Source organism: Aulonocara sp. 'chitande type north' Nkhata Bay, linkage group LG20, assembly GCF_057382095.1.
Source record: "Aulonocara sp. 'chitande type north' Nkhata Bay isolate Kocher_YH1m ecotype deep benthic linkage group LG20, A_spYH_male_GT1.1, whole genome shotgun sequence".
Taxonomy (NCBI): Eukaryota; Metazoa; Chordata; class Actinopteri; order Cichliformes; family Cichlidae; genus Aulonocara; species Aulonocara sp. 'chitande type north' Nkhata Bay.
In genome coordinates, this window is record NC_141363.1 from 30,662,034 (window position 1) to 30,688,995 (window position 26,962).

Consider the following 26,962-nt stretch of genomic DNA (forward strand, 5'->3'; position numbering starts at 1 on the left):
GATTACAAATTCCAAAAGAGAAAGGGTGCAGTTGTCCTGAGAGCCAGGACAGATGAAGGCAAAGATGGTTCTCTGGAAAAGAAGCCACAAAAAAAGCCTCAAGTAATAGTTTTCCTGAAAATGATTCAGCTTCCTTTTGACCTTGTGCCAGTGCTGTTGCTTTATTGCACCATGCAGGCTGCACCTATAAGAATTGTTGCCATGTAATATAAAAGCATAATTAAGGCTTCTTGAGCTTTATCGGCACTGAACACATATTTCAGCTTTAATTAGATATGATGCATTGCCGCCAGGTCTTTTCTGCCTGAACAAGCCCGAAGGCCTTGGTGAGAATAACAGTGAAGGCAGAGTAAACACAATTACTTGCAGTGTATAATGAATGTGTGACACAGCCATCTATGAATCCACTCTCTGAACAAATCACTCCCTTGAGGATTCTGTACAATATTCACCCACAACAGCAACACCCCCAGCATGTGTGTGTGCATGTATGTGTGTGTTTTCTTATATTTGGCTGGTGCGTTTCTGTCGACCTGTGGGTTACCCTGCTGTGTTTCAAGTGGAAGCTTAAATGTAATAGGTAAATAATCAGGAACAATCCCTCCCAAAGCAGTGTGAAACCCACACACATGCATACTTTTGAGTTCTCTGTGGCTGGATCCCCTGTGGTTCCTCAGCACAGATCAAATTGGTATTCAACCAGACAAAGGCAAGTGTTTGGGTTGTCACCTTCACTCTACCCCCCTCCTCTTTCCCTCTTTCTCCAAGTGTTTTCACTTTGTTCATTGTGCCTTTGAGCGATATATATAGTTATCTATATATAGATATACATACATACATACATACATACATACATACATACATACATACATATATATAAAAAATATTTTTTTTATTTATTCTAAACTTATAAAGCCTAGAAAATGCAGCTCCTCTCCACTCCACTTCACTAATGGGTAGCTTGTCCAGTTGCAGGCTTGACCGTTGAGAATAATGAATTCTTGTCGGCAGTGTTCATCTGACACCTGCTCAGACAGCCAAAATGAGTTTCAGAAACACCTTCCCAGGCAGGCTCTGGCGACTTTGTCATTGTGTGATAGTCCTTGGCTCCATCAATTGTGTCTGTCTCTCACTGCGAATTTCTTTGTGCGTCCGCTGGGTGTGCGTGTGGCGGTTGTGATTTTTTTGCATGGTTCCTGCTAGAATAATGAGGCTTGTAGGGGACAGCTGCTCGGGGCTGAGGCTGGGCATTAACCCGACAGATGGAGCCGGCCTGGGCTCCAAGCTCTGCATATGGTGGCCAGGAGAAAGGCTGGCTAATGGAGCACACACACGCACACAACCATATCCCATGCACACATGCATGGCCAAACTTGACACACAGGACCCTAACACATTTTATCATAAAACAGCGTCAGCTAATTTTATCTGGCTTGCTCTGAGTGATGTTGACAGAACTTTACTGGAGGGTGTGCATGTGTTTGTGTGAGTGGTGTGTGCTAGCCAGACCCTCAAAGTGAGGGGGCAGGTTGTCAGAGTCATATGCCACATGCTCTGTCACCTCCTATTGATCCCTTATCCCCTCCCCCATGGTACAGCACAGACTGACAGACAGACCCCTGCTACTCTGCACGCACCTCTGTTTTAAAGAGTCCCTGGTCATTCACAGTCTTAATTCTCTCTCATGCTTTGCACACGAGACACTGGTTCACAGAAAATTGACATTTTACCCTTTTTTTCTGAATTTTTTTCAGAGGGGTTGTACATAAAAATGGCAGTGTCCAAATTAGTTGGACCACACATTAAAAAGACTTCAGCCAGCCAGATGTCTAGTACAAAATCTGTGTAATGTTCAATTTAACTCATAAAGGAAACATTTTGTCCTGACTCATTCCTGGCAGCTTCTCGCCTAAATCAAACCTGTAGATTTAACGCAGCTCAGATAGTGTCCAAACCTGCAGACACTGTCCGAAATTGACATGTGACTAATATTGCCTAATACTTACAGTAAATACTTTCCTAATCTTAGTTTTATCTGGTCGGAAAGTGAAAGGACAATTATTTATTCTTCCTGTAAGAATAAAAGTGCTGCACAGTAGAGAAATCTGAAAACTCTACTTTTGTGTTTATCATAAATATGCCTACCTCTGTGATCGCTTAATTTATTTTGACGAAAGCAGCTGATCACAAATTACAGTTTTTGAGCTTTTGTGATGTTCAGTCTGTTGTCCGTTCTTCTGCAATTCACAAAAATCCCTGCTCCTCCTACAGCATTGGACAGATGTTAGTCAAATGGGATTAAGTTCTCCTTTATGTGACTGTGTGTGAGCTCCCTCGACTTCCCATTAGTTTTGGTTTTTTTAAATCAATTTTTAGTGTTTTTTTTCTCCTCTATTTTCTTATCTTAAAACAATAACTCGGACAAATTTTCATACCGATCCACCTTAGTGTGAACGGAGCGTGAAACTTTACCCTCTGCCTCTCTCTGTCACTCATCCCCAGCACACACTGTGTCTGCTGACTGTGTTTTAGAGATGATAGAAGACCACCGCGAGCACTTTCTTTCCAGCTCATGAATCAATATGCGGCTCACGGTGTGTGCTCACGGTTGTGAAATTTAAGTAAATTCGAGACTAATCAGAACTAGAAGAATCTAAAGCATCTAAGCAGGTTTATTTCCCCAATGCGATCACTCAAGCATAGTTTCTAATCTTTTTATTTCACAAACGACAAATTAAATAAGAGCCTAATCATTTCGACGTTTAGCCTCATAGACTGCCTCGTGTTCCTAGTATTCCTCTAACAGAGCTGTCTCTAAATCTCTATTGACTTTTGTTAGAGAAAATAGTTTGAGTAACATCAGTAGACTGATCTTAAATCTATGATATGGGGGGATTGATTTCTGCTTTGGGGTGCTGGAAGCATAACAATAACACTCCTGACAGTAAGTTGCCCAAAGCCTCTTCAGTATCGACTGCTGACGTAATGCAGTTGTGAGCATGGCTACAGCTGGGATAGGGATGGTTCCCTTCGCTTGCAGGATCCATCAGTGGCATCTGTCAAGTCATTAGTCCTCACAATCCTATCTATTGACCTTCAGCTGTCCTTGTTTTTGTGACTGTTGAGAAAATGACAGAATGATGGCAAAATAAAATAAGAAACTGAGGGGGATGATAGGTAATCTACAAGAAGAAAGAGTGATAATATCAGCATCATGATTAATATTTTTCTGACTCCTTGAAGACTTTGCTACTGACTGCACAGATGGATTGGTGTTTATGTGGCACTTTTCTGGTGTTATTGACCACTCAATGTGCTCTAACACTGCGAGCCACATTCACACACTTTTTTTTTTTGTGCTTTCTTCTATGCACGCAAATGCCTGTCTTAGGTGCACATTTAGATTTGATATCTTGGCATGTGGACTACAGCTTCTGGGGACTGGAACCCCTAAACATCTGAATCCTGAGCCGGAAGATCGGTGTTCCTGAGCCAGTTCTGCCCCTGCTCTTATAATCTGGTTATATTATGATGTATGTGTTGTTGATGTGTCCATGTATGTGCCAGTGGGGGTTGATAGGAATCAGATGTTTCCTGACAGCACTTGGCAACGTTAATAATGCATGTCTTGTCACTGAGGGGCAGATGCAAGGTTAGATTGCTGTATCGGGGTATTGATTTGTGTGTGTGTTTGGTTGTGTGTGTGTCCATGAGCTCATATGGTTGTGTAAAAATTGAGCAACACCGTGCAGACTTCTATGCATAAAAAAGTTTTCTCCAAAAGCTGCAGTATTGCTGTAGTATGGCTTAAGAATTTATAAACCTCACATAAACAGCAGATCTCCTGGCTGAGACTTATGCACATATTAATAATATTTAGTTCAGCCAAATTCTGAAATATTATTTGTCTAGTCCGGCAGTTGTTTTTGATTTTACTCGATTAAATGTAGGATATAAGCCTCTGAAGATTTCTCTGTTCAACCCAAGACAATTGAGGTCCAGAGAGAGGAGTGCATTTTTAAGATGTCAACAGAAAGATGGCATTAATATTATCATTTATGCTGTTTTTTTTTTCTTTTTCAGAAAGTAGTTCCATAAAAAGGGACTGAGATGTTTCCAAGTTATCCTGAGAAACAAGCAGCTTCTGGAAAGGCACATAGATGATTTGAAATTATGACATTTTTAATGTTTTTAAACTATAAATGCTATTTTATTTACGTCAAATATAGTGATGGAAGCAGACATTTGAAAAAATAATGCAAACAATAACTGTTTACATGGAGAGATCGCACTTTTTCTAAGTGGTAGAATGTGTTTTTTGGTATGACAAGTTCAGTCCACTCAGTATATAATGCCATGAAAATGTGCTCATACTAAATACCTGACATACATGTGATGTACGGTCACTTATTGTATTAGATGAATGTGTTCATCTGTGTGCAGACATGGTCACGACAACCTCCTGAAGTTCAAATCCAAGTATGAAAGAAAGGTGATTTAAGTGACATGTGACACACAGTGACACGGTTGTTGGTGCCAGACGAGCTGGTGTGAGTATTTCAGAAACTGCTGATGTACTGGGAAGAGAAATTATCTAGTGAATGGTAGTTCTTTGGGAGGTTGTTCTTAGTTAAGGACAGCGATTAGCGGAGAATGACTAGACTGCTTGTTTTCACAATTTGACATAAAAAAAATGAAATCCATTCTGGATTGTATCAAAGTTTAAGAGTAGTGGTGATGTAATGGTGTGGGGGATATTTTTTGGCACACTTAGACCCCTTAGTACTAACTGAACATCATGTAAATGCAACAGCCTATCTGAGTCTTGTTGCTGGCCATGTCCATTCCATTTAAGACAACAATATACCCATCTTCTTATGGCTACTTCCAGCAGGATAACACGCCATGTCACAAACTCAAAACACACACACTGGTCCAATGTACTCAAATGGCCTCCACAGTTACAAGGTCTCAATCCAATAGCTTTGGGGTGTGGTGGGATGGGAGATTTGCATCAGATCTGCAGCAACTGTGTAATGCATCAATATAAACCAAAATCTTTGAGGAATGTTTCCAGCACCTTGTTGAATCTATGCTACAAAGACTTAAAGCAGATTGTACCTTCGCAATCCCTTCAATGCTACAGCGAGGTCAAAATTTAAGAATTTTTGCACTAAAACGTTAGTGTTGAGTTATTTGGTGGATTGCCTTCAAATGAACCAGATGCTCTGCAGCTGGATGAAGTGTAATAATTGTCACCACTATGTTTGCCTGAAGGGTTTTTTAAACCACATTTTCCTGGTTGTGATTTTCTATTAGTCAAAGCTGCACTGGCATAACGTTGACATGCTAGCACACTAAGGAAAGACGGTGAACATGTTGTTATATTGTGTTTTGAGAACCAGCTCAATGCAGCGCTAACATAAGTAAGGCTTTGGAGAGTCATTAGCAGTCTAAAGATGCTTGTCTGTAATTTTATGAACCAACCCTTTCAGCAAAGGATTACAATCATAAAAAGTCTTCCAACAGCTTCTGTAAGTTTCCAAAGTTAAGCTCCCTGCCTTTTGAGCATCGGTGCTTTGGTTGCTTTGAAAGCCAGCCTTGGTTTCCTTATAAAAAATACATGAATGTGCTTAATAACTAAAGAATACAGTCCTAGCAAAGAAGTTAATGTTTTTCCTTCTCCTTCCAGGACAGTGACCTGCTAACATTTAACATCTCAGCTCATCATTCCTGGTGGAGTGAACATGGCCCCGGCTGTGTGCGGAGAGAGATGCCACAGGCTCCTGGGGTCCATACCACGGAGAGCCACTCCTACATCACTGTCATGGGCTGCTTCGTGGACTATCAGTACATTGAGGTCATGCACAGTGGGGCACAGATTCTTGTTGCTGTGAGTACAAGTTAACAATACCCGCTGACATTATGCACATTAAAATACCGTTCATACGCTGAGTCTAGATGGCCAGGACTTCATTGTATCACAGTAAGTTGGATATCTGTGAGTTAAATGTGAACAGAATAGAAAGGAAGGTGATGTTTTTGTCTTACTTTAAGCTTAAGTTATTTTGTCCGGGACAGCTTCCTCTGCCCTGGTCTCCAAATGAAAAATTGCTCAGTTGTTTTGTCTGCTGAGGCTCAGACTTGCCAGATGCTAACAGGTTACTCAAACACTGGAAGGACTGTTATTGTTCTCTTTATAAGCTCTGTATCAATTCGCCAAAAACTCCCATCCTGCCAGCATGGACATTCTCTCACACACACACACACACACACACACACACACACACACACACACACACACACACACACACACACACACACACACACACACACACACACACACATATATGACCGACTGCCCCAATCCTGGATGGGTGCCAGGGCACTCTTGGTGACCAGCTCTGCAGGAAGTTTTGGGTTCAAGACACGCACAATGGCACAGATTTACTCACACTAACAGTCACTTACCCTCTGACTCCACCGTGACACACCCACACCTATTTTTCACAGTTATTGTCACTTTAATACATGTGGAGTAGTTAATGTTGGCAGTAGGTGACAGACAGAAAGAGAGAGTGAACACACAGTGATGTTGTCAGCCTTGAACTACGATGTACCAGTGTGTTTCAGAGTCCTGTTGATTTTATCTAATGCTGGAATTATTTACAACTGGGGAAGTGTCGTGAATGCAGTTTGATAGATTGGAAACAAGCAAAGGGACCCAGCCATGAGAAGCACTGGATTTTACCATTCATCCCATGGCCCCCACGGAGAAGGATAATAAAATGGCTGGCCTCACTTTACAGCCCCGGCACTCTCGCTGAACCTCATTACTACTTGCATTATGCACAGTGAATTGGTTTATCCTTCGCCTTCGTTGGATTTCTACTCCACATGAGATGGCAACACCCTTTTGCCTGCAATTTACATGAAATTGTTCAACCAAGCATTCAACTGCAACTCCACGGGACTCGTTCCCTAGAGGAGCAGGGAAATTGGTACTGAAATCTTAGCGTCACGAGTGACATCGTTTTCCCTGTATCCCCACTTCCTCTCCGGGTAAATGCAGGGCTCTGCTTAGGAAAATTGAATCCTTTTGAGATGTCCACTGTTGTTTTGGTTAGTCCCCTTTTCCTCTCTCGCTGGAAAACGGGGCCAGACGGGGAAAAAGAAAGAGCTGAAGGGATGGTTGAAAAGAAAAGGAAGAAAGTGGGGTGTCCCTTTGTCTTTGTTAGAAGGGTTTCAAGGTCGCAGTGAGAGACCATTAAATATTTAGTTTGGGCTCCAAGGAGCATGTTTCATTAAGTTGAAAAATGTGGATCCATCGGCCAATAATGGAGGCATCGCTGTCATCTATCAGCTCAGATTTGTCATAAGCTGGATGGAAGGGCTTCAGAAGTAAAGCTTTGGGTTAGGGGGAGTCTGCCTTGTTTTGTTGCTACTGCTGCTGCAGGCAACATTCAGCCAAAAAAGGAACTTCAAGATTTGAAGGATGAGCTTGAAGTGGAGGCAACCTTTTCGAACTGGGTTAATGTATTATTCATTTATCACTGCGAGGGATATTTTCCTTCATCTCTGTCCTTCTATTCTTTGTTGCCTTCACTAAATCGATATTATAGTACACATCGCTGTTTACTGGGTTTGGTTATCATAGTACCGTTATAAGAATGAGTCATTAAAAGATCAATGCAGGCAGCAGAAAACCCACAGTTGTTTTTGTCGTCTCTCTGTATCGTCCCGTCTTCCGTCTTTCTTCTTTCACTCCTGTGAACTTGCTTTACTGGTAAATAAAACAGTTGTGTCTGAGAAAACATTTCCAGTGTGGTAGGTAGAGTGTGGGTAGGAAGACGGCCAAAAAAGGAAAAGAAAAATGGTGCAGGATGTGAAATTGAGTTTACATCTGTAGACATAACTCTTACGAGCTTAAAGGGAACAGTGAAAGCTGTCTGAGATGCTGTGCTACTCATAAAACAGCCGGAGAAAGTGCTTTCGTGTACACACATACACACGCAGATATCATATCATTTAGCGTAGGTTATTGCTGCCACAGGCAATGCTTTCTTCTGTTGCATCTCTATTCCCTAGAAACCCGCAATGGGTGGAAGATGATAACGGGAGAATCGGCAGTGTGCGTCATTCTCTCGTTCCATTGCTCATTTCCTCTGTTTTCATGTTTTTCCCACATCACATTCTCACAGCTCAGCCCGTCTTCCTGTCTTTTTCCTGAACAGATCTCGCACTGTTTGACCTTCACGTCATTCAAATTCACAAGAACCTAAACAACAAACGATGACAATGCATTTCTTGCTCACTCAGTGTCACTTGTGCTCCTTTTTCTCTTGCGCTTTGACAGCTCTGTGATGTCGGTCTACTCTCTGTTTTAAAGGCGCAGTTTGCTTTAGCACCAGGGGGCAGGGTAATATGGTGGATGAAGCAGCCGCAGTTGATTAGATGGGTATTTTCAGCAGGGTTGGCATGAGTAGACCGCTGTGATCACTACTCTGGGGTCTGTTTGTCTACAGGGTCTGTGTGTGTTCTTTGGCTGTTGAGAATCTCTCAGCTCACCAGCGTTAAAACATCACGGGCACCCAGGCTGCCCCCTGATACATCGGAGAGGTCAGAGTGCTCTCTCTGGCAAGTCCTTTAGTCCATGCTCTTTATTCCAGCTCTCGTGCTGAGCAGCACTACTGGGAATGCATTTTTTTTTCTGTTTTTGTGTAAGATGCACTGGGAGCCATGTGGAGGATTTCTCCAAAAACATTAAATAGCTGTGCATCGTCCAGTATAACAATGGCACAAAGCACCTCTCTGATATGTCAGCATTGACACTGCGTTTTAGCTGCACTGTAAGTTTTACAGCTTCTGCCTCAAAGGATTATAAAGATTCTGGGATTAAAAGATTTATAATGCAGTAGTGAGCAGTTATTAGGGCTGTACACAATACCATCGTTCCCTCGAAGCTGGACAGGAAACTGCAGGATCTAGGACTGAGCAGCTCCCTCTGCAGCTGGATCCTTAGCTTCCTGTCTGACAGACGCCAGGTGGTCAGACTGGGCAGCATCACCTCATCCCCCATCACACTGAACACTGGTGCTCCACAGGGGTGTGTACTGAGCCCTCTCCTGTACTCACTCTACACCTACGACTGCACAGCCACTAACAGCTCCAACATCATTGTGAAGTTTGCGGACGACACTACAGTGGTGGGTCTTATCACCAACGGTGATGAGACGGCTTACAGGGAGGAGGTCAGCGCCCTGACCCACTGGTGTCAAGACAACCATCTCACCCTCAACGTCGCAAAGACAAAGGAGTTGATAGTGGACTTCCGGAGGTGCAGAGAAGTACACACCCCCATCACCATCAACGGCGCTGCTGTGGAGAGAGTGAGCAGCTTCCGGTTCCTTGGCGTACACCTGGCTGAGGATCTTACGTGGTCAGTACACACAAACAAAACAGTGAAGAAGGCGCAGCAGCGCCTCTTCTTTCTCAGGAGACTGAAAAGATTCGGCATGAGCCCCCGCATCCTCAGGACCTTCTATCGCTGTGCCATTGAGAGCATCCTCACTGGATGCATCACCACCTGGTATGGCAACAGCACCGCCTACAACTGCAAAGCTCTCCAGCGAGTAGTGCGGTGCTCTGAACGGATAATTGGAGGTGAGCTTCCCTCCCTCCAAGACATCTACAGGAAGCGCTGCCTGAGGAAAGCGGGGAGGATCATCAAGGACTCCAGTCACCCCAGCCATAAACTGTTCAGACTGCTTCCATCAGGAAGGAGGTTCTGCAGCATCCGGTCCCGTACCAGCAGACTGAGAGACAGCTTTTTCCATCAGGCCATCAGACTGCTGAACACGTCATAGACACCTCAGCTTCACTACTGGAACTTCAACATTATGCACTCCACACTGTATATAAATGCCACTTGTTTTGCACATATTCAACTCTGTATATTTTATATATTTTATTATTATTATTATTATTATTATTATTTTTTTTTTTTTTTTTTTTACTATTTAATTTGTAAAAATGTGTATACACACACACACACACACACACACACACACACACACACACACACACACACACACACACACACACAGGAAAATATTTAGTATACACATTCAGAAATGCATACACTATTATATATTGTACATATATTTATTAGTTTCAGGTTGGCCATTCTTGTATTTTGCTCGTTTGTGTTGTTGTGTTTGCACATCTCTGTTGCTTGTGGGGCTCGCACACAAGAATTTCACTCGCATGTGCTGTGCCAGTGTGCCTGCACATGTGATGTGACAATAAAAAGTGATTTGATTTGATTTGATTTGATTTGGTTGCAGCCAAAAGCGAAGCGGAGAAGAGAACGACCTCAAGACCAGAGGAGAAGAAGGGGAGAAAAAAAAAAGCAACTGGTCGCTGTTATACTTCAAAGGCTGTCTCGGCCAAGAGCTTTAATTGTTAATCTGGTTTGCAGGGTGAAGGATAAAGATTATCTTATTATAGTATTTGGTCTTTTTAAACTTAAGAGAGAGCGCAAAAAGAAGAGTCAACAGAGGAGAACGTGGAAGTGAAACACAAGCAAGTTTAAATGAGTTAACTTCATCTCCAGTGCGATGCTCGCTTACCTGTTTGCTCATTGAGCGCCTACTTGTTTTGTTATTTACCTTCTTGTTTCGGCTTCAGTCCATTCGTTTCTTATCCCACAGAGCCCCATTTTTCCTTCCTTCACTCAGACTTCATCTAAAATCTATTGTGTGGGGCAGCGTGTGAAGAACAGCCTGTGTTTGCTTTCTTTATGCAGCTTTTATTTCTGCTTGGGTAAGCCTGTTGTGTTTGTGTGACATTAGCACGCTGTTAAGTGCAGTTACTTGATGTGGAAGATGCAAATAAGCACCGCAGACACTTCCCAATGCCTTGTGGTTGTATGTCAGCTGTACAGACCCGTGTTCTTGCGTATGTGGGAGAAAACATTGATAAATGTGGACTGTGCACTCCCTTATAATGGTTTGTCATTAAACATGCAGCTGTCTACACACGAACACACACATCTAATTTTCTGCAGATGAGTTGGCACCTTATTGTCAGGCAGAGTCCTGTGCAATTAACCTACAGGACATCTGTACCACCTCTCTATCTGTTTTACGCCTCTCTGCATCCCCTCCCCCTTTCTCCCATGTGGTATGTTTTACCTGCAAATTCCTTTAATTGTAGTGCACTCAGTGAGTTTTCTCCTGACACTGAGCCACAGTCAATACTGTGTTAATTAGCTGTCAGATCGACCCAGATATCCGTCGTTACGAGCACATACATTAACCAGGCAGCAAAGAACTGACGACGTCTTGAGATAAACTGAATTTAAGTGTGGCATGGTGGAAAGAGCAGTATATGGGGCTAAAACTGTTAACTAAGGCTGAAGTTGTGCAAGGCAAAACAGTGGCTGGAGACAACTTGAGATCTTGTTGCCTTTGAAATGGTTGCTTTGAAGGGGAGGGGGTCAGGCCTGTGACCATTTGCAGTCAGTTGCTGTCTTCAAAGTGATGGATGGTGATAAAACAGCAATAAGACAGTCAGTCTTCTATCAGTTTGTGGCTGAATGGGAACAAGTTGGCAATTAAATGCAATCTGTTTGTGATAATATGGTGATTAACTTTGATAAATCTGGAAAAATTACGACTCGTTTGTAGTCTATGTTCATCGGAAATGCAGAGTCCAGCCAGAGCCTCAGATTTGAAACTGAAATTCCTCCACAAAAAGTGATGCAATTGCTGCAAAACAGCTATTTAACAGCAAAATACCAGGCAACCCTCGAATATGACCTGCTGGCAACTAATTGAGTTGGAAAAATGAATTGCAGGGCTGATGTCCTCAGCACAGATTGACTCCAGTTGCTTGCAACATGCTGGCAGCACGTCTACATACATAGTTTTGACAAACTGCACTGTGTCAGGCAGTGACTGCAGTCACTCCAAGGCAGACTGCAATTGTTTGGTGACAAGTTGCTTCCCAACAACCACAACTTTTTTTTTTTTTTTTTTTTTTTTTTTTTTTGTAGTATCGCAATAGTGCAAATTTGCGTATGTATTTTGCGATGGACGTTATACAGAGAGGTTTTGAAACATTATAAGTGTGCTTCCATAAAGTCCTTCAAAATCCCAATTGCACGTTGCTGGACACAGATGATGCTGTATATGCTGTGGATGCTGATTGGTTGACAAATGAACCAGAGCAGGGAAGAAACCAACAGCAGAAATCACCAGGAAAGGAAGAAGTTTAAAAAGAATCAAAGACTAAAAAGGTATCAACAGGGGCTGCTGTGGACACTTTGCATTGTTTTTAACACTCGGTTTCACTTTAGTTCTTTGTGTGTTATACCCAGCCGCCTGGAAAAAGCAACAACGAGATGAGTAGTAGCACACAGACCAGTTTTACCACATATTTTATGCACTCTATCCATCCACAGATGTTTTCTCCTCTCATATCCATGGACTCCCAACATGCTACCACTAGTGAACCACAATTTCAGCATTAGTTGCAAAGAGGCTACCTTTTACCTACTCTAATGTGACCGAAAAAAGCTAATGATCAGTATTTTCATAAACTGTCAAATATTTTTTTTGTGGAGTCTTAATTATCTTTCACAAAATCCTTTGTTGATATTTGTCATTTATATGAATATCAAATTACTTATTTGAAATAGTAAAGCAGCATTTCTTCCAGTTAGAAAAGCTGTAACTAACGAATGCCTTCCTAAGTCATTATCACACATGAACTGCAGCCTTTAACTTTACCTGGCTGAGCTGCATGCGAGAGCACAACTGTCTGACTCAGATTAGACATGAAGTGGTTTTTATCCTACCAGCTCCAATCAGGCATGACTAAAATATCTCAACGACAAATGTACTTTTTTTTTACTGGAAAACCACAGGCAGGTCCGATTTTATAGTTAACATCCACATTCATAATCTCCAAGTGATGAACTCGATGTTTTATGATTTCGATCAAAATTAAATAACATTAGTGATTTCCTGACATTCGTTTCCTGAAAAACTGACACCAGAGCATCGTGAGCTGCACTTTGCATTCATTTTACAGCGGTTGACCAAAGTAGCTGCATGCCCAGTGGATTTATGTTTATGAGTGAAAGTCTATTTTCAAAGGTGGCTTTGTGTCTTTCTGGACAGACACATTCATTGTAAACTTGACCTTCATTAGCCTATGCAAATAAAAGTAACCTTTCTCTAGCTCTGTGCCTGATCTTCTCACTCACACACACATTAATGTCAGAGCCTTTAACTTCTCTTCGGCCTCATTATCTGAGAGAAGAAATGCAAATGGCACTGAAATACTATTAATACCTGCTTAGTTCACTCGGCTTAATGAAGACCCACTGGAGGACATCTTTACTTGTTTTCCTGAACTGAAGTTATAGTATCCAATTGTCCGCCTGCTTGCTTCTTTCTCTGTGTTATTAATTCTGGAGATCACTGTTCACTGCTCAGCAGCCCCGGAGACAAAGGAGAGAAAACAAAGAAGAGAGTGGTATTTAGTGTTAGAAGAGCCGAAAATCGGGAATCACCGAGGGCTGGAGAGAAAGAGAGTAGAGGAGGTTTGCAGATCGCAGAGTGACAGGAACATATAGACCTGTGTTTAGAAAAGTGACTACTATAAAGACACATAAAGTGCACAGCGCAAAGGAGAAGGAAAAATGATTGGCAGCCAAATTAGTTGGCTTTAGTGTGGCACGTCTTCACAGAAAGACTGAGGTCAAGTCACCGAGGACATGCGGGGGCTTTATGTGCTTAATTAATATGACATTCATTTCTACACATAGGTGCCGAAAACTGAGTGTGTTGGTGTGTGTGTGTAAGTTTGAGTGTGAGACACAGAGAGACAGGCATTTTATTAGCTTCATTTAAGGACGCTTAATATGCAATGATACATAAGTGGAGCTCTGTCACTTGTTATTGAGGACACCGACCTATATTGGCTGCTGCCTCCAGCAAAAAGCCGCCCAGCGTTCGCGTCTCTGATTTTTTTTAAATCGCATTTCCTGTCGCACTAAATGCATGGAAGCAATATAAAAAAGGACTTGAAGACAGATCGGTTTAAGATTAGCTCTAACATGCAGTGTCCGACTTTCCTGCAGCCAGTTGTTATGAGCGAATGAGTAAGAGAGATGTAATTTGTTAGCTGTTAATTGTTAACAGGAGAACTGCTGGAATTTTTTTGGCCTCTTGACACATGAAGTTTTCCCATTTGTGAGCTACGCGTCAGTACTTGCAAACTGCTTTTGTGAAAATGGTCTGCTGTCAGTGGGAGTTTCAGAGCTCTATCAGACACCAAAATTCGGCTTTTTACACATAAAATCAAAGCTGCAGTCCTGACTTTTCTAGACATCACCTGACAGAGTTGGTTCAGGCTTATGACATTAAGTCTTCTACCTGCCAGCTCCTTTGTGCAAAGTCTGTGTGATGTTGGGATTGAACCAGTGCATGAATAGCGCAGCTAATAAAACTGTGCATTTACTGTTTGTGAATTGGAATCATGTGTGTTCCCGCCTGCAGGCAGCAGTCTCGCTTTAACCGCACCGAGTAGTTGAAGAAGCGCAAACGCATGTGAAGCAGACTATTTCCTGCTGTGTGCTAAATCTGAGAAAGCACAACAGGGAAAAATATCCTGACCTGATTCTTCCTAAATTGTCCAAATTTAGTGGAAACCATATAAAAGAGGAATGGAAGATAAAAATCAGCTGTAACATGCAGTGTTTGATCTGTCTTGCTGTCAGCATTTATTTCCCATGCCTGACCGTTCGATGGGCACACTTTGAGTGTTTGGCTTCGGTTGATAGTCAGTAAAATTGTTATATCAGACACCAAAACATCTCAGCATTTTATGATACTATGAATCACAATTTTGCATCTCTCGATTGTTAAGAGACAGGAAATATTTTTCATCTGTCAAAAGGTACACACTAGAATTACCCTGTTCACATTACAGTGTAATCTGCCAGACATCTGTACCACCAGCAACCTGCTTCTACATGTATTAGGCAAAAGCAGTGTTGGGTAATTGCACTGCAGTGCACATAGCTTTGCTTTAAAATTACTGCCCATATTTTCTTTGCTATCGCTGAATTGACCATGAACTATTAGATTGTTCTTCACTGCCATAATCATAACAGCAAAGGTATTCAATCAAAATGGCAAAATATTTATTCGTGAAAGAATGTCCAGACACCGACAAAATCAATGAAGCAGCACATGAAAGCTTTTCTGGCAGCTCAGTTATCCAACAAACCTTACGTAGACAGTTTATGTCGACGCGCACTTTAATTCGACTCACTTGTGTATGCTACACAGGCATCTGCTTCCTGCTCTGGCCTTCTACGCTGATGCTTTGCCTATCCTGTGTTTGGGTCAACCCCAGACTGGAGAAATCAGGGCCCTTTTTATGAAGTTTAAATCAACATGCACTCATGCATATATTAACTCATAAGAGCACACACTTTTACAGGCAAAACACACATGGGCACACACACCGAGACACAATAAAATTGAAAAACGGGGTGTGCCCCCTGCTGTTAACACCATCTTGTGTTTGACACTGGCTTTATACATATGCTAATTCACCTCCATTTCACTGCCAGTGTAATGGATGGGGTGAGACCAGCAATTAGATATTAGAAAGAAAAAATATAGTGACAGCGAAGCAGAAAGAAGAGTATCTTATCTAGCCCACACAGAGACAGAGACCTTCCCTTTTATACTAAATGTGACACCTGCTTTTCACTCATAAATAAAACATTTAATCTACATCTGGAACTTCAGTGAAGGTCCAACAGATTTTGTGCGTGCGTAAAATGGAGCAAAAACGCAAACGACAGAGACGAACAGCACATTATCTTTGTTTCATCTATAATTACATCAGCCAAGCTGAGTTATATGTTGAATGAATCTTACATAAATAGATATCATCGCGCACAGTCATTACCCCCTCGGGTTTTGTGTTTGTGAACCCAGTGTGCGAGCAGGGCAGCGTGCCCGACGCTGTTTTAATTGGCATGGCAGAGTGCCAAGTGATGGATGGGTGGCTGGGTGCAGAGACTCGCTGTGTATATTTCTGAGTTGACAGCCATCTGCCAGTGCCACGGGCCATTCCCAGTGCTGTGTTTCCCCACATGTGTGTTCCTCCTATAGTCAGCTGTGTGCTGGCTCTGCTGCTTTCTGCTGTGTTTGTGGACACGGGCAACCACTCTATGCACACTCCATAACCTACGGCCAAAGTAAAGCAAATTACAGTTAGAGCGAACACACACACACTTATTCATATACAGCCAGTATAGAGAAATGCTATCATAATAATGGCTTTGTATTTTTATTTTCTGGGAGGGAACTTTTCTTTCTATCAGCCAAGGTTGAATCCTGGACAGGGTTGAGCATAGGGACATTTTTCTGGTGACAAAAGTTGCAGCTGTTGGGTTATTTAATGTATTTTATAAGTGTCTAAAAGCTCAAAGAGTTGCAGTGTTAGTAGAAATAAAATGGAAAACAAAGAAATGGGGAAGTGTTATGACTAAACACACTTTTCCCTTCAGTTATTGTTTAATGTGTACTCAGGGAAACCGTGACTTGGTGTTTTTCTCCTGCTGTATCCTACGTTTCTTGGTAGAAAGGGGAAATAAACTCCCCTGTGTTTGACTCTTTCTCTTCACCAGAAGCAGCTGGTGAATAGAACTGTGCTAATAGAGTGCAACATTAAATCTCCCACTGTGGGGCCAAATCCAGCCACTGGGCTTAACAACGTTTCTGGCAGAAACCCTCGACTGCAGTATCTTTTACTGACTAAATGTTCCTTTGTGTATTCCAGCCAGACACTAACTTTGCCTTTCTATGCCGGGCAGGTATTGTGGCAAAGAGTTTTTAGAGGTTATTGTTGCTGCCTGGTTCCCAAGAAAAACATTTAGTATCAGCAGTAAGAATGGTCCAAAACAGTAAAGCTCCAGCCACACTGCTGAGAGGCGCTATGAAGCTCTGTAGAGCAGAGGGAAACTGTAGAGTCAGATGGCAGTTCTCTGAGGATTCCTCACCACAGGGATATCACATTATCAAAAGAGAATTTCTAAGTGCTTTGGCAGGTATTTACAGTGCTTAAGACACCTCTCATGTCTTTATACTTTACTTCCAAGGAGCAGGACTTGTTTGTCTTTATTAAAGTGCTCTTGAGGAATAGTTATATAAAGCAAGACGCTTTATGGAGGTCTTCCAAAGTTTTTCTTTGGACACTGGCTGCTTATTTAGTCATTTTCAGTCTAGGCGTTGTACCTGATCATTTTCCGAGGAATGTTGTTTTTGGGGTTTTTTGTTAAGCCACTTAATACTGACCTGTGAATCATTCAAGCATTTAAAAAAAGGGATCTAACTCAAGTTATGAATCAGTGTTGTGTCTGCACATAAACAGACAGCTTAGCAAAGAACCAGTTTTAGGCACTTTGTTACAAGCAGTCTGTTGCAAAAACACATCATTTGATCTAATTTCTTTAGTTGAACCTACAATTAAACTAATGATGGCACAAATTGCCAGGCATAAAATATTATTTTGCAAATATTTGTGATTCCCTTAGAGCTGTTACCATAAAACCTTTTCATATCTCGGCATTACGTGCAATGTGTCACGGTTTGGGGCTACAGTTATCTCAATTATGAACTCAGAAAAGTTCTTTCAGATTTTGAGCCACACTGGAACGCCATCTGGAAAGGGTCTGATTGGCAAGGGCTTCATTTTTCAGCACGCCATACTGGCACTGCAGTAGAGCCATACGTGGATACACAATGGAACACTATCAGAGTGCAGACCTCAACATTATTAAAGCAGTGTGGGATCATCTTGACAAATGAACGAGAGTTCAGGCTGTGTAGAAGAAGAAAGGTGTTCATACCAAATATTTACTTCCAAGCTCATTAGAATTGTACAAAATTGCAAAAAGAAGAAGAAGTAAAGCACAAATTTGTAAGGTGTCTTTTTAAAATGTTTTTGCTCAATAAATGTCTTTAATGATTACTCGATATTCTTGTTCACAGAAAGATTTAATTAATGAACAAGTTATTCTGGCTTTGACCCTGCTCTTTGAGCAGTGTTGCATCACCAGTTACTTAAGGATGCGGAGAACAAACCCATTTTCCTCCTTTATTGTCTCTTTGTCTATCGAGGAAAGCACTCAGCAGCTTAACTTCAGCCTTGCAGGTCTGTGGTGTCTAACCTCCTATGTTTGCTTGTGTGTTCGCAGCTCCTTGGCTTCGTGTATGCCTGCTATGTTGTCAGCGCTATCACTGAGGAGGAGGACAGCTGTGAGTGACTTAACACACACACACACAAACACACATACACACACTCATTCTTGCAAAGGAGCCTCACAACAATGAGTGAATCACACCCAGAGCCACTCGCACAAGGGAGACGAAAACGCCTGAGTTGAGGGGAATAAAGCTGCATCTTTCTTCTCCCTCTTTTCCTGTCCCACCCTATACCTCTCCTATCTGTACCTCCTTCCTCCCCCACACCAGCTGGGCCCTCTTGTTTTTCTTTCCCTCCAGAACCAAAGGAGCCCTGTGTTACTCTCCACACCTCCTTCAGCCCATTCTTTCCTCTCCTTTCGCTTTCACGTGTACGCTGGGCGCCTTGTCTCTCGCAGCCTGTCATCCTTGCTGTTGTTGGAAACCTGTTATTTCCCTCCTTTAATGTACTGTGGCCTTTTGTTTTCTCACTTTCTTCTTTCTGTGTGCCCCACGTTTTAACACTCCAGCCGTCTCATACCTGGTAGAGGTGAGATGGGGCTCTTGTTAACAAACACAAACCTTCTGCCTTCTGCCTCCCCCCCCCCACAGGCCTGTTTCTTTTGGTGTATGCTGATCTGTGTTAGTTCCTTAAGTTAAAGTTAGTTGAGGGTGAGAGGCTCATTCTTTTCCTGTCAAGCATAAACAAGCACAGAGCTGGTGAAGAGTGTGGGAAAAGACAGCAGGGAACCATGAAATAAATAAGAGAAGATGGGGGGGAAGCAGAGACGGACACTTTTGACAGCAGCTGCTGTGACCTCATAGGCAGCAGGTTGGAGGTCCTGCAAGAGGTTAGCCAATCACAGGCCAGGAAAAATTTGATCTAAGGGTCAATGGTAGTCATAAATTTCTGATTTGTTCTGCAGTAGCTCTCATAGCTACACAAGCCTGTCCACAAGCTTGAGAATCTGTCCTCACAAATATATCATTTAGTAGTTAAATGGACCACTGGCATAGTTATGTACACGATTTTTATAATACTAATTTCTAGAGCCTGGCTGTGTTCATGTCTCTTTTGTTGCTTTTAATGTGATTTGAAAACAGAGTAATGAACAAAACACTACATGCACTAATTGAATTAAAACTGCAGGCTCTTGTAATTTGGTGGAATTGAGATGTGTGTGTGTGTGTGTGTGTGTGTGTGTGTGTGTGTGTGTGTGTGTGTGTGTGTGTGTGTGTGTGTGTGTGTGTTCCTACACACCAGTGTTACAAAGGTCTAAGCAGTTCTTAGGTGGTCACATACCAAAGGCTGTGAGGGGTTTGCATCACCACCCAAGTGTCTTGCAGTCTTAGCTCTAGCTGGTACAACTTAATCAGCAGTCAACCATAAGTACTGCTTTGAAGGCAAAACCAGTTCTATCAAGTAGGGCTTTTAAAAAAAAAAAAAGTAGGGTTTTTTCCCTCAGCAACTCCTTCTTTTTTGAATTCTGTTCATTCCCAGTGAGAACATCCATTAAAACTGAAGTGGATAGTTATCCTCTCTCAAAAATAAGAGATAAAAAAACCCCAAACGAACAGCGAAAGGATGGCAAAAGAAAAAAGCTTGGGGTGAAAAAAGATTGTGGTGTGATTTTTATTGGTTTTAATTATCTGGCCCAGGCTGTGTTGAAGTGAAACGCTGCTACATCGCTTCCAAGTGCTAGCTCTTTGTTATTGTAATCAGCCCTTTGCCTGTACGCACCCACCAATATGCACATGTTTGTTCGAGCAGACACAGGTGCACACACACACCAGCTAAGCCACTTTCTGTGCTCATTTTCTCCTCCTATTTGATGTGTAGATTAAAGCCAGTTTCTCCACTGAGCTCCCTGGCTGTCTCAGCATTTCTCCTCCTACTCAGAAGTATATCTTCCATATTCCTCTCTCTCATTTGCTTCATTTCAATTCCCAGTTTCTTCACAGGTTTAGGGAATGATAATATATCATAGCCCAGGTTTATTGTGTTTAAGAAATCCTCTCTTTCCCCCGCTCTTTTACCATATCTGGCTTTTGAACTTTAATGAGGTGTGCTTGTAAAAAGTTAAAGGTCTCTGGTCACTCGTTGTATCAGCCTCATTAAGCGCCTTGCTGGTCAATAACTTCCACGGCTGATTGCGCCTTACTGAGAGAAGAAAGGTAGAGACAATCCTCTGGAGGGATGGAGAGAAAAGGAAGCAAGCGAGCGAGAGAGAGAGAGAACGAGAAAGAGTGGGCATACGTTAGGGGAGCAGAGGGAGGTGTTTATCGGGAGCAAGTTGGGAGGAGAAAAAGGACCCAGTATGCAAAACAACAAGAGACATGATGAGCTTTTCATGAATAAGGAGATAAGAGAGGAATTCCTTTCACGCAAAGCACTCTTTCACTCTCCAGGGACAGGACTGAGTTGGATTTGAGTGCTCAGACTTGCGTAAAGACTAGCAAAATGAACACACACACACGTGTATAGAGGCACATACACACTCTCAAAAAGCCAAGAAGACACAATGGGGAGAATAACAAGCATCATATACCATCAGCTCAGGGTTTGACATGGCTTTCAGGCTTTATTACTGATAGAGTGTGTATGCGTGTGCATGAGTGAGCTCCCTTTTGATGTGAGTCTCTCTCCCTCTGTCACTCACAAGTGCATCTATACGTGGTCGCGCACTCGTTCGTACCTGGATGCGTTTGTGTGCGCGTTTAGCTGACTGTGTGTGACTGACTGACTGAGTGTAGGTGATTGTCTATATTTGTGTGCATGAATTTGTTACACAGAGTTATCTGCGGTGAGCAGACACACCAGCAGAGTGAGTGGTGGGGAAAATCCTCTTTGTAAAGTAGGTCATGGAGTTAGCCGCCTAGCACTGGGATAAGCTTGCTTTAGCTTGTCTGCTAATTATGCTGCCGCCCTCTGTGCTGAGTCACATCTGCAGAAAATGCTCTAAAAACAGACAGAGGAGCTATACGGCAGGATGCACAGGGGGCAGTATCATCAAGTTGTGTGAGAAGGTCAAAATAACAAAAGTTCTAGTATCTTCAAAAACATGGATGCACGTGTTCAGGACCTTTTTAATACTTTAACCTAACCTTAGTAGTGCAGTCAGTCATTTTTGAGGTCATTTTATACATAAAAAATAATATTGTACATATAAAAAAAAATACATTAATTAGTGTGCAACAAACTGATGTGTTCTCATGAACTTTGAATGAATCCATTAAAAATACACAGGAGCAGGCATTGGAAAACCTGTTCACAAAGAACACACAGAATATGAAGTCGACATCAAGTGATGATGAGCTGGTCCTGATGTTTCTAAACAAGCAAAGGAAGAAACTGAAATTCTTGGTTCATCCAATTCTAATGAGAAGGCAGCAGCAGGGAGAATTTCATGGTTTAATCCGGGAGTACATATTTCAGGATGTCAGTGGAGCAGGTTAAGCTCTTGTTGGCAGAGTTAGGACCACACCTGAGGACGCAGAAAAACGATTTCCCAGTGCAGACTGACTCGAGCAGCGTCTAGCTGTGTGTCTGAGGTAAAATAGTATTATTTTACTATTTGTATATTTTGTACCACTGCATTTTTGAGCTACGAGTCCACTTGTTCCCAAAGGCAGTGATCAGATTGGTCCGTTATCTTTATTCGTATCCGAAAAGTCTGGAAAATCAAGCTGGGTTTAAGAAAAATGCCACAAATTGGTCCAGCAAAACTATGTGGTCGGCATGAATGAATAGGTTAGTCTGAAAAATATTTTTAAGCTTCAAAATATTCACATGAATTTTACACGCCTGGTGAGTAAAGGCCTTCAGACTTCAGATATGAAGGTTCATATTTTTATCGTCTAAGAAAGGGTCCCCCCCCTCCCCCCCACTAAAGAAGTAAAAATCTTCCTCTTCTTGAAATCAGGACTTTAACACGTGAAAGTTTGTATAAGCGTGCTGATTTATTCCTGATAATAACAAAGTTACTGTCAGCAGATGAGAAACTCAACAATGAGCCCACTAAACAACAACAGCTAGTTTTAAGTTAACGTTATGACAGTTAATGTTACGCTTGAGTGTCCTAAAAATCACACGTTCCCTCTGATAAACAGTTTGATTACGTTCTCACATCATATGAGAGTTTATTCACTAAGCGTCAGAGTCCAACAATGATAGGTCGACTTCAAAGAAAATTTCACGTACCGAGAGAAAAGTTCAGGATATCCTCAATGACTCATTTCAGTGTTGTTGTCATAGACACAAGTGAACTTCACTGACTCATTGACTTGTATCAGAATTTCTTCACAGTTTTACAGCCTGCTTCAGAGTAAATACATGTAGACACCAGCTGAGGTGAACAGCAGACTTATAGCCTACAGTCAGTACAGATGAACAGTGGCCACCATAACTACCATTATACCCTTGAAGTAGGCAAAAAAAAACAGAACTCAGTTAACTGCAGTCTGCAATCTACTGACAACTAGCAATGATATTTTACACACTGTAACGTTAAGATAATTTCCATTGACATTTAACAGTATCCCAATCACAATTTTACAAATGAAATTTAACTTACTCATATTGCAAATCTGAGGTACCTGTACTTCATTGTCCATCTTATTTTTTATGCCATGAAAATAAAGCAACTGACCAAAAGAATAAAACATGCTAATTTTAAAACAGTAGCAAAGTATTAAGTAGAGGAGATCGAACATATTTTGTGGATTCATGATGGGTTGAGAAACAAAGCCAGTCATAGCTTGGTAGTGTGAGGTGAGGCAGAGACACATGTTCATCAAAAGTATCCTGATATAAACAGTAGGGACAAGCCCAGATCTTTGCTTAGGGATAAGAATTTTTAATTTTCTTTTTTATTTGCTTGTTTGCTTTTTTGTTTGTTTGCTTGTTCGTTTGTTTGTTTGTTTGTTTGTTTTTTAAGGGAACATGTTTAATATTAACATTAGCATTGTATCAGAGTTAGCTTAGAGCTAATTTGCATCTGCAGTCCCTTGGTGGGTTACAAGTAAAATATCACAGCAATAAAATATATAAAAACTGAACTGAATTATAAAATGCATTGTTTTTAAAGCTGACACTAGAGTTGGAGGTTTTAATGATACTGTGGCATTCCACCAAGTTGGAAATCAATACTGTCAGAGATTTTGTGCTAATTAAACTACAGTCCCTTTTCACCAAAGCTGTTTTCATTTGCTGTAGTTCAAACTAAATAATGGCTGATATTAATCTGATGTTTATGTTGTACCTATGAACATCTCATCAGTGTGACACTGGGTCAGAATGTTCAACATCAGATCCCCGAAACTGGAGGATCAAACATCGCTCCACTGATGCATTGACCTAATAGCTGATGTTTATGCAAATAAACTTAAGTTAGTCAACCAAGATGACAAATCAGTTTCTAATATAAAGGTCTTGTTTTACCCAACTAAGAGTTAAATACCCAGACATATGAAAACAAAAAGAAACAATGGAAAGGCTGGAACCAGAGAATGCATTAAATATTGCAAATTTTACAGTAGACAAGTGTGCTCTCCAGGGTCTTTTGCAGAAACACAATGAAATGGGGGTGATCTGCCAAAACAAACAAAAAGCCAACAAGCAAGTGTTTCGGGGTGATTAGCCAGCCCCATAATATATGCTAATCAAGGATCCAGGCAGCAAAGATGCATGAATTTCTGTCTATAAGCTGCCCAACAAGCAATTGAAGCAAAAATAATAATAAAACAAATATTATTATGTTGGTCAGCAAATTTCAAAATCAATACATGCTTAATGGATCAGCAGTCACATTAAAGTAAAATTACGGTGGCAACCTCTTTGCGACTAGTAAAAGTTAGTGGTTGACCAGTGATTGCAGTTGTTCTCAGACAGGTTTGCACATTACTGTATAAGTACAGACAAATTGCCAACACATTGAAATCAGTCTGAATTGTTCTTTTCATTTCCCGTTTATCATCACAGATCTGGTCCCTGCCTTTGAAAATGGCAACAAAGTCGCAAGTTCATTGAACAAAGTTGCAATAATTTTGGTCATACTATGATAACATAAGCTAGACGGTTAATGGAATTGTTTATGATATACTATCTTCAAAGACTTTATAATAATAGCTCATAATAAGCGCAAGCAATTCCAAATTCCAGTGAAAACCAGTGAAGACGGTGCTGGATGTTGGAGTTTAGAAACATCATTAATGCAGACAAAGTTTCTACAGACTCCATCTCTCCCTTGAACATCTTACTCTCACTCATCTTTGCATGGATCATAAAATTTAAATGCACTTTCAATCAAACACACCCAACATTTTTATGTGCAGAATAACAATGCATAAAACAGCAAAGATGGCTGCGTGTGTGAGGCGAGAGATGCAGACATGCAGAGCCAGCTAGGAGTGTGTGTGTGAAAGGGACCACAACTGTCTTTTAATTGACCTCTTCCATCATTACAGATTCTCTCTACAGAAGTCTTGAATGAGCTGTCCAGTCTTTTATCACTCTCTCTGTCTTTGTCTCTGCCATTTCTCACCCTTGTTTTTCATGATTTTCCTTACACTATACTCTGTCTGTTTTAGTCTAATTTTTCAAGCGAAGCCCCGCTGTCCCCACCCACCACACACACACACACATGCACACACACACCACTGTCTGCTGACTGTCTGTATCTCTGCTTTACATTACATTACTCCCTGCTTGTTTGGGGGCACTACTTAGATGCCTTAACTACTGACCTACATACCTTTCATATCTTGCATGTGTCTGCAGAAGGGGGAAAAAACCCAGCTTGCTCAATCTGCTGGGAAGAAAGTGATCTTGCTTCTGTCAGTGTTGGTGTCAAAAAACCGCCAGTATCTGTTTTAATAATCTCTCCTGTTAAAGGTTTTCTGTTTGCACTGGTGTTACTAGATTTAATGTTGAAAACACAGTCATATGGATTTTTTTTTCCAGTAATTTCTCAACCATCAAGAATCAGTGAGCTGCACAGAAGACCGGCCTCAGAGCAGGATCAGACTGATGCATGCTGTAATTAATAGGGAAATGATTCAACATGGAACAAGCAATTAACTGGCTGAAAAACAATATAGTCTGTAGGAGGAATAGAGGTCGGGGTTATAAATTAAGCATTTAATAGAGAGCAAAGTAATGTTTTGACACACTGAATGTCTTCATTAGAGTGAAAAGAGGCAGCTTTAGAGGCAACCTATTATGCCCAAGCCAGGATTTCTTTCTTTCGTTCTTGAAATCTTAATAAAGCAGATTTAAATGATTCACACAAAATAATCCTTATTTGGGTCCTGGCAGACACAGCTCCTCAGTTCATCATCTATATGCAACAATCTCTTTCACAACCCTTCCCCCTCCCTTTAAGCCAGCTTTCTTATGATTGGCTGTCCCTGGTAAACAAAAGGTTTGAACAGCAGGTGGGTGGGGCTTCTGTACTGTAAAAGCCTTAGTTTTTAGTTCATAGGTCCTTTTCTAAGCAGCAATTTTAAGCATTGTAGCTCAGGTTGATTAAACAGAAGCGGCCCCATTCTATTTAGTGTTTCACAGCTGTTTCCTGTCTTAAAAAACAGAGCCATAATTAATCTTACTGGTTAATTAGTAATACCTGTGTTTACTTAGCAATTATATGCGAAAAGACTACTGTGAAAAGAGCTTATGTGGATTGCTTGCACATGCCCGAGCTTATTATTTTTAGCTCTGGCTTTGCTAAATAAGAGAGACTAGCATCCTAACAGTGTATATACATGACAGAAAATAAGGATATAATACAAAATAGTACATCATACACACCGGGCCCAGTTTAAGTTTAGGTTGGTCAGTGCATATGTCACAAGATTCTTTACAGAAATCTGACTTTCAAATACTTTCCAAGTGGAGAAGTTGACCTATTTGTAGTTTTACATGAAAGGCACACATATCGCCAAAGTCATTGGGATTTCTGCTCCGGAGTCCTCGAATATCTGTGTCAAATTTTGTGGCAATCCATCCAGTAGTCAAGCTGATATTTCACTCTGAGCCAGAGTATTAGATTCACAGACTGGTGGAGGGATCCACCGAGCGATATTGCTTTGCTATCCCACGAGCTGTAGCGTGTCTAAAAATGGCAACCATGATTATCATCCAGCTGTATTCCTCAGCACGGTTTATCATGGCAGGAGATGGATCCCCACCTGCTTATAATGAGAAAATCACTCGTACAGAAAAGAGCAGGGGAGAGGGCTTTGTGTGTGTGTGAGTGTGTGCATCTTTGTATCTTTTGGTGGGTGGGTGGCATGTGTGTGTGTTTGTGGTGTGCAGATGAAACAGTGAATGCCTGGAAACCGGGACAGGGTCAGAGGAAAGGGGTGACACAGCACAACCCCTCTGGCTGGTGTGCGCATCCTGTCTACCTATCAGCATTTAGCAGACCACCCCTGCCTCCTCTTATCTGGATGGAACTGATTGGGCCTTCCACTAGTCTCTATGGCTGGCTTGTATGTGTGTTTTTCCACCACAGGTGCTGGGTTCCAAAAAAGAAACAGATGTGCTCATTTTGTTATTCACTCAGCTAGGGTCCTTTATATATTTGGTGTCTTTTCCCACTGAATAGGGTGCAGCTTCTACTTTTCTTCCACTCGCTGTGTTTAGAGGAGACTCGCAGCTCCTGGACACGCTGGCCTTTTTCACACGG

The 26,962-nt window shown here is 41.6% G+C and overlaps 1 protein-coding gene across 2 annotated transcripts in view; it reads left to right on the forward strand.

Annotated features, from left to right (window-relative positions):
* Positions 1-26,962, forward strand: part of nkain4 (sodium/potassium transporting ATPase interacting 4) — a 52,971-nt gene that overhangs the window by 22,232 nt on the left and 3,777 nt on the right. For both annotated transcript variants that reach the window (XM_086276143.1, XM_086276142.1), the window contains exons 4-5: positions 5,693-5,893; positions 18,290-18,350. In XM_086276143.1, the coding sequence (XP_086132269.1) occupies positions 5,693-5,893; positions 18,290-18,350 (262 nt within the window). The remainder of the gene's footprint in view (positions 1-5,692; positions 5,894-18,289; positions 18,351-26,962) is intronic.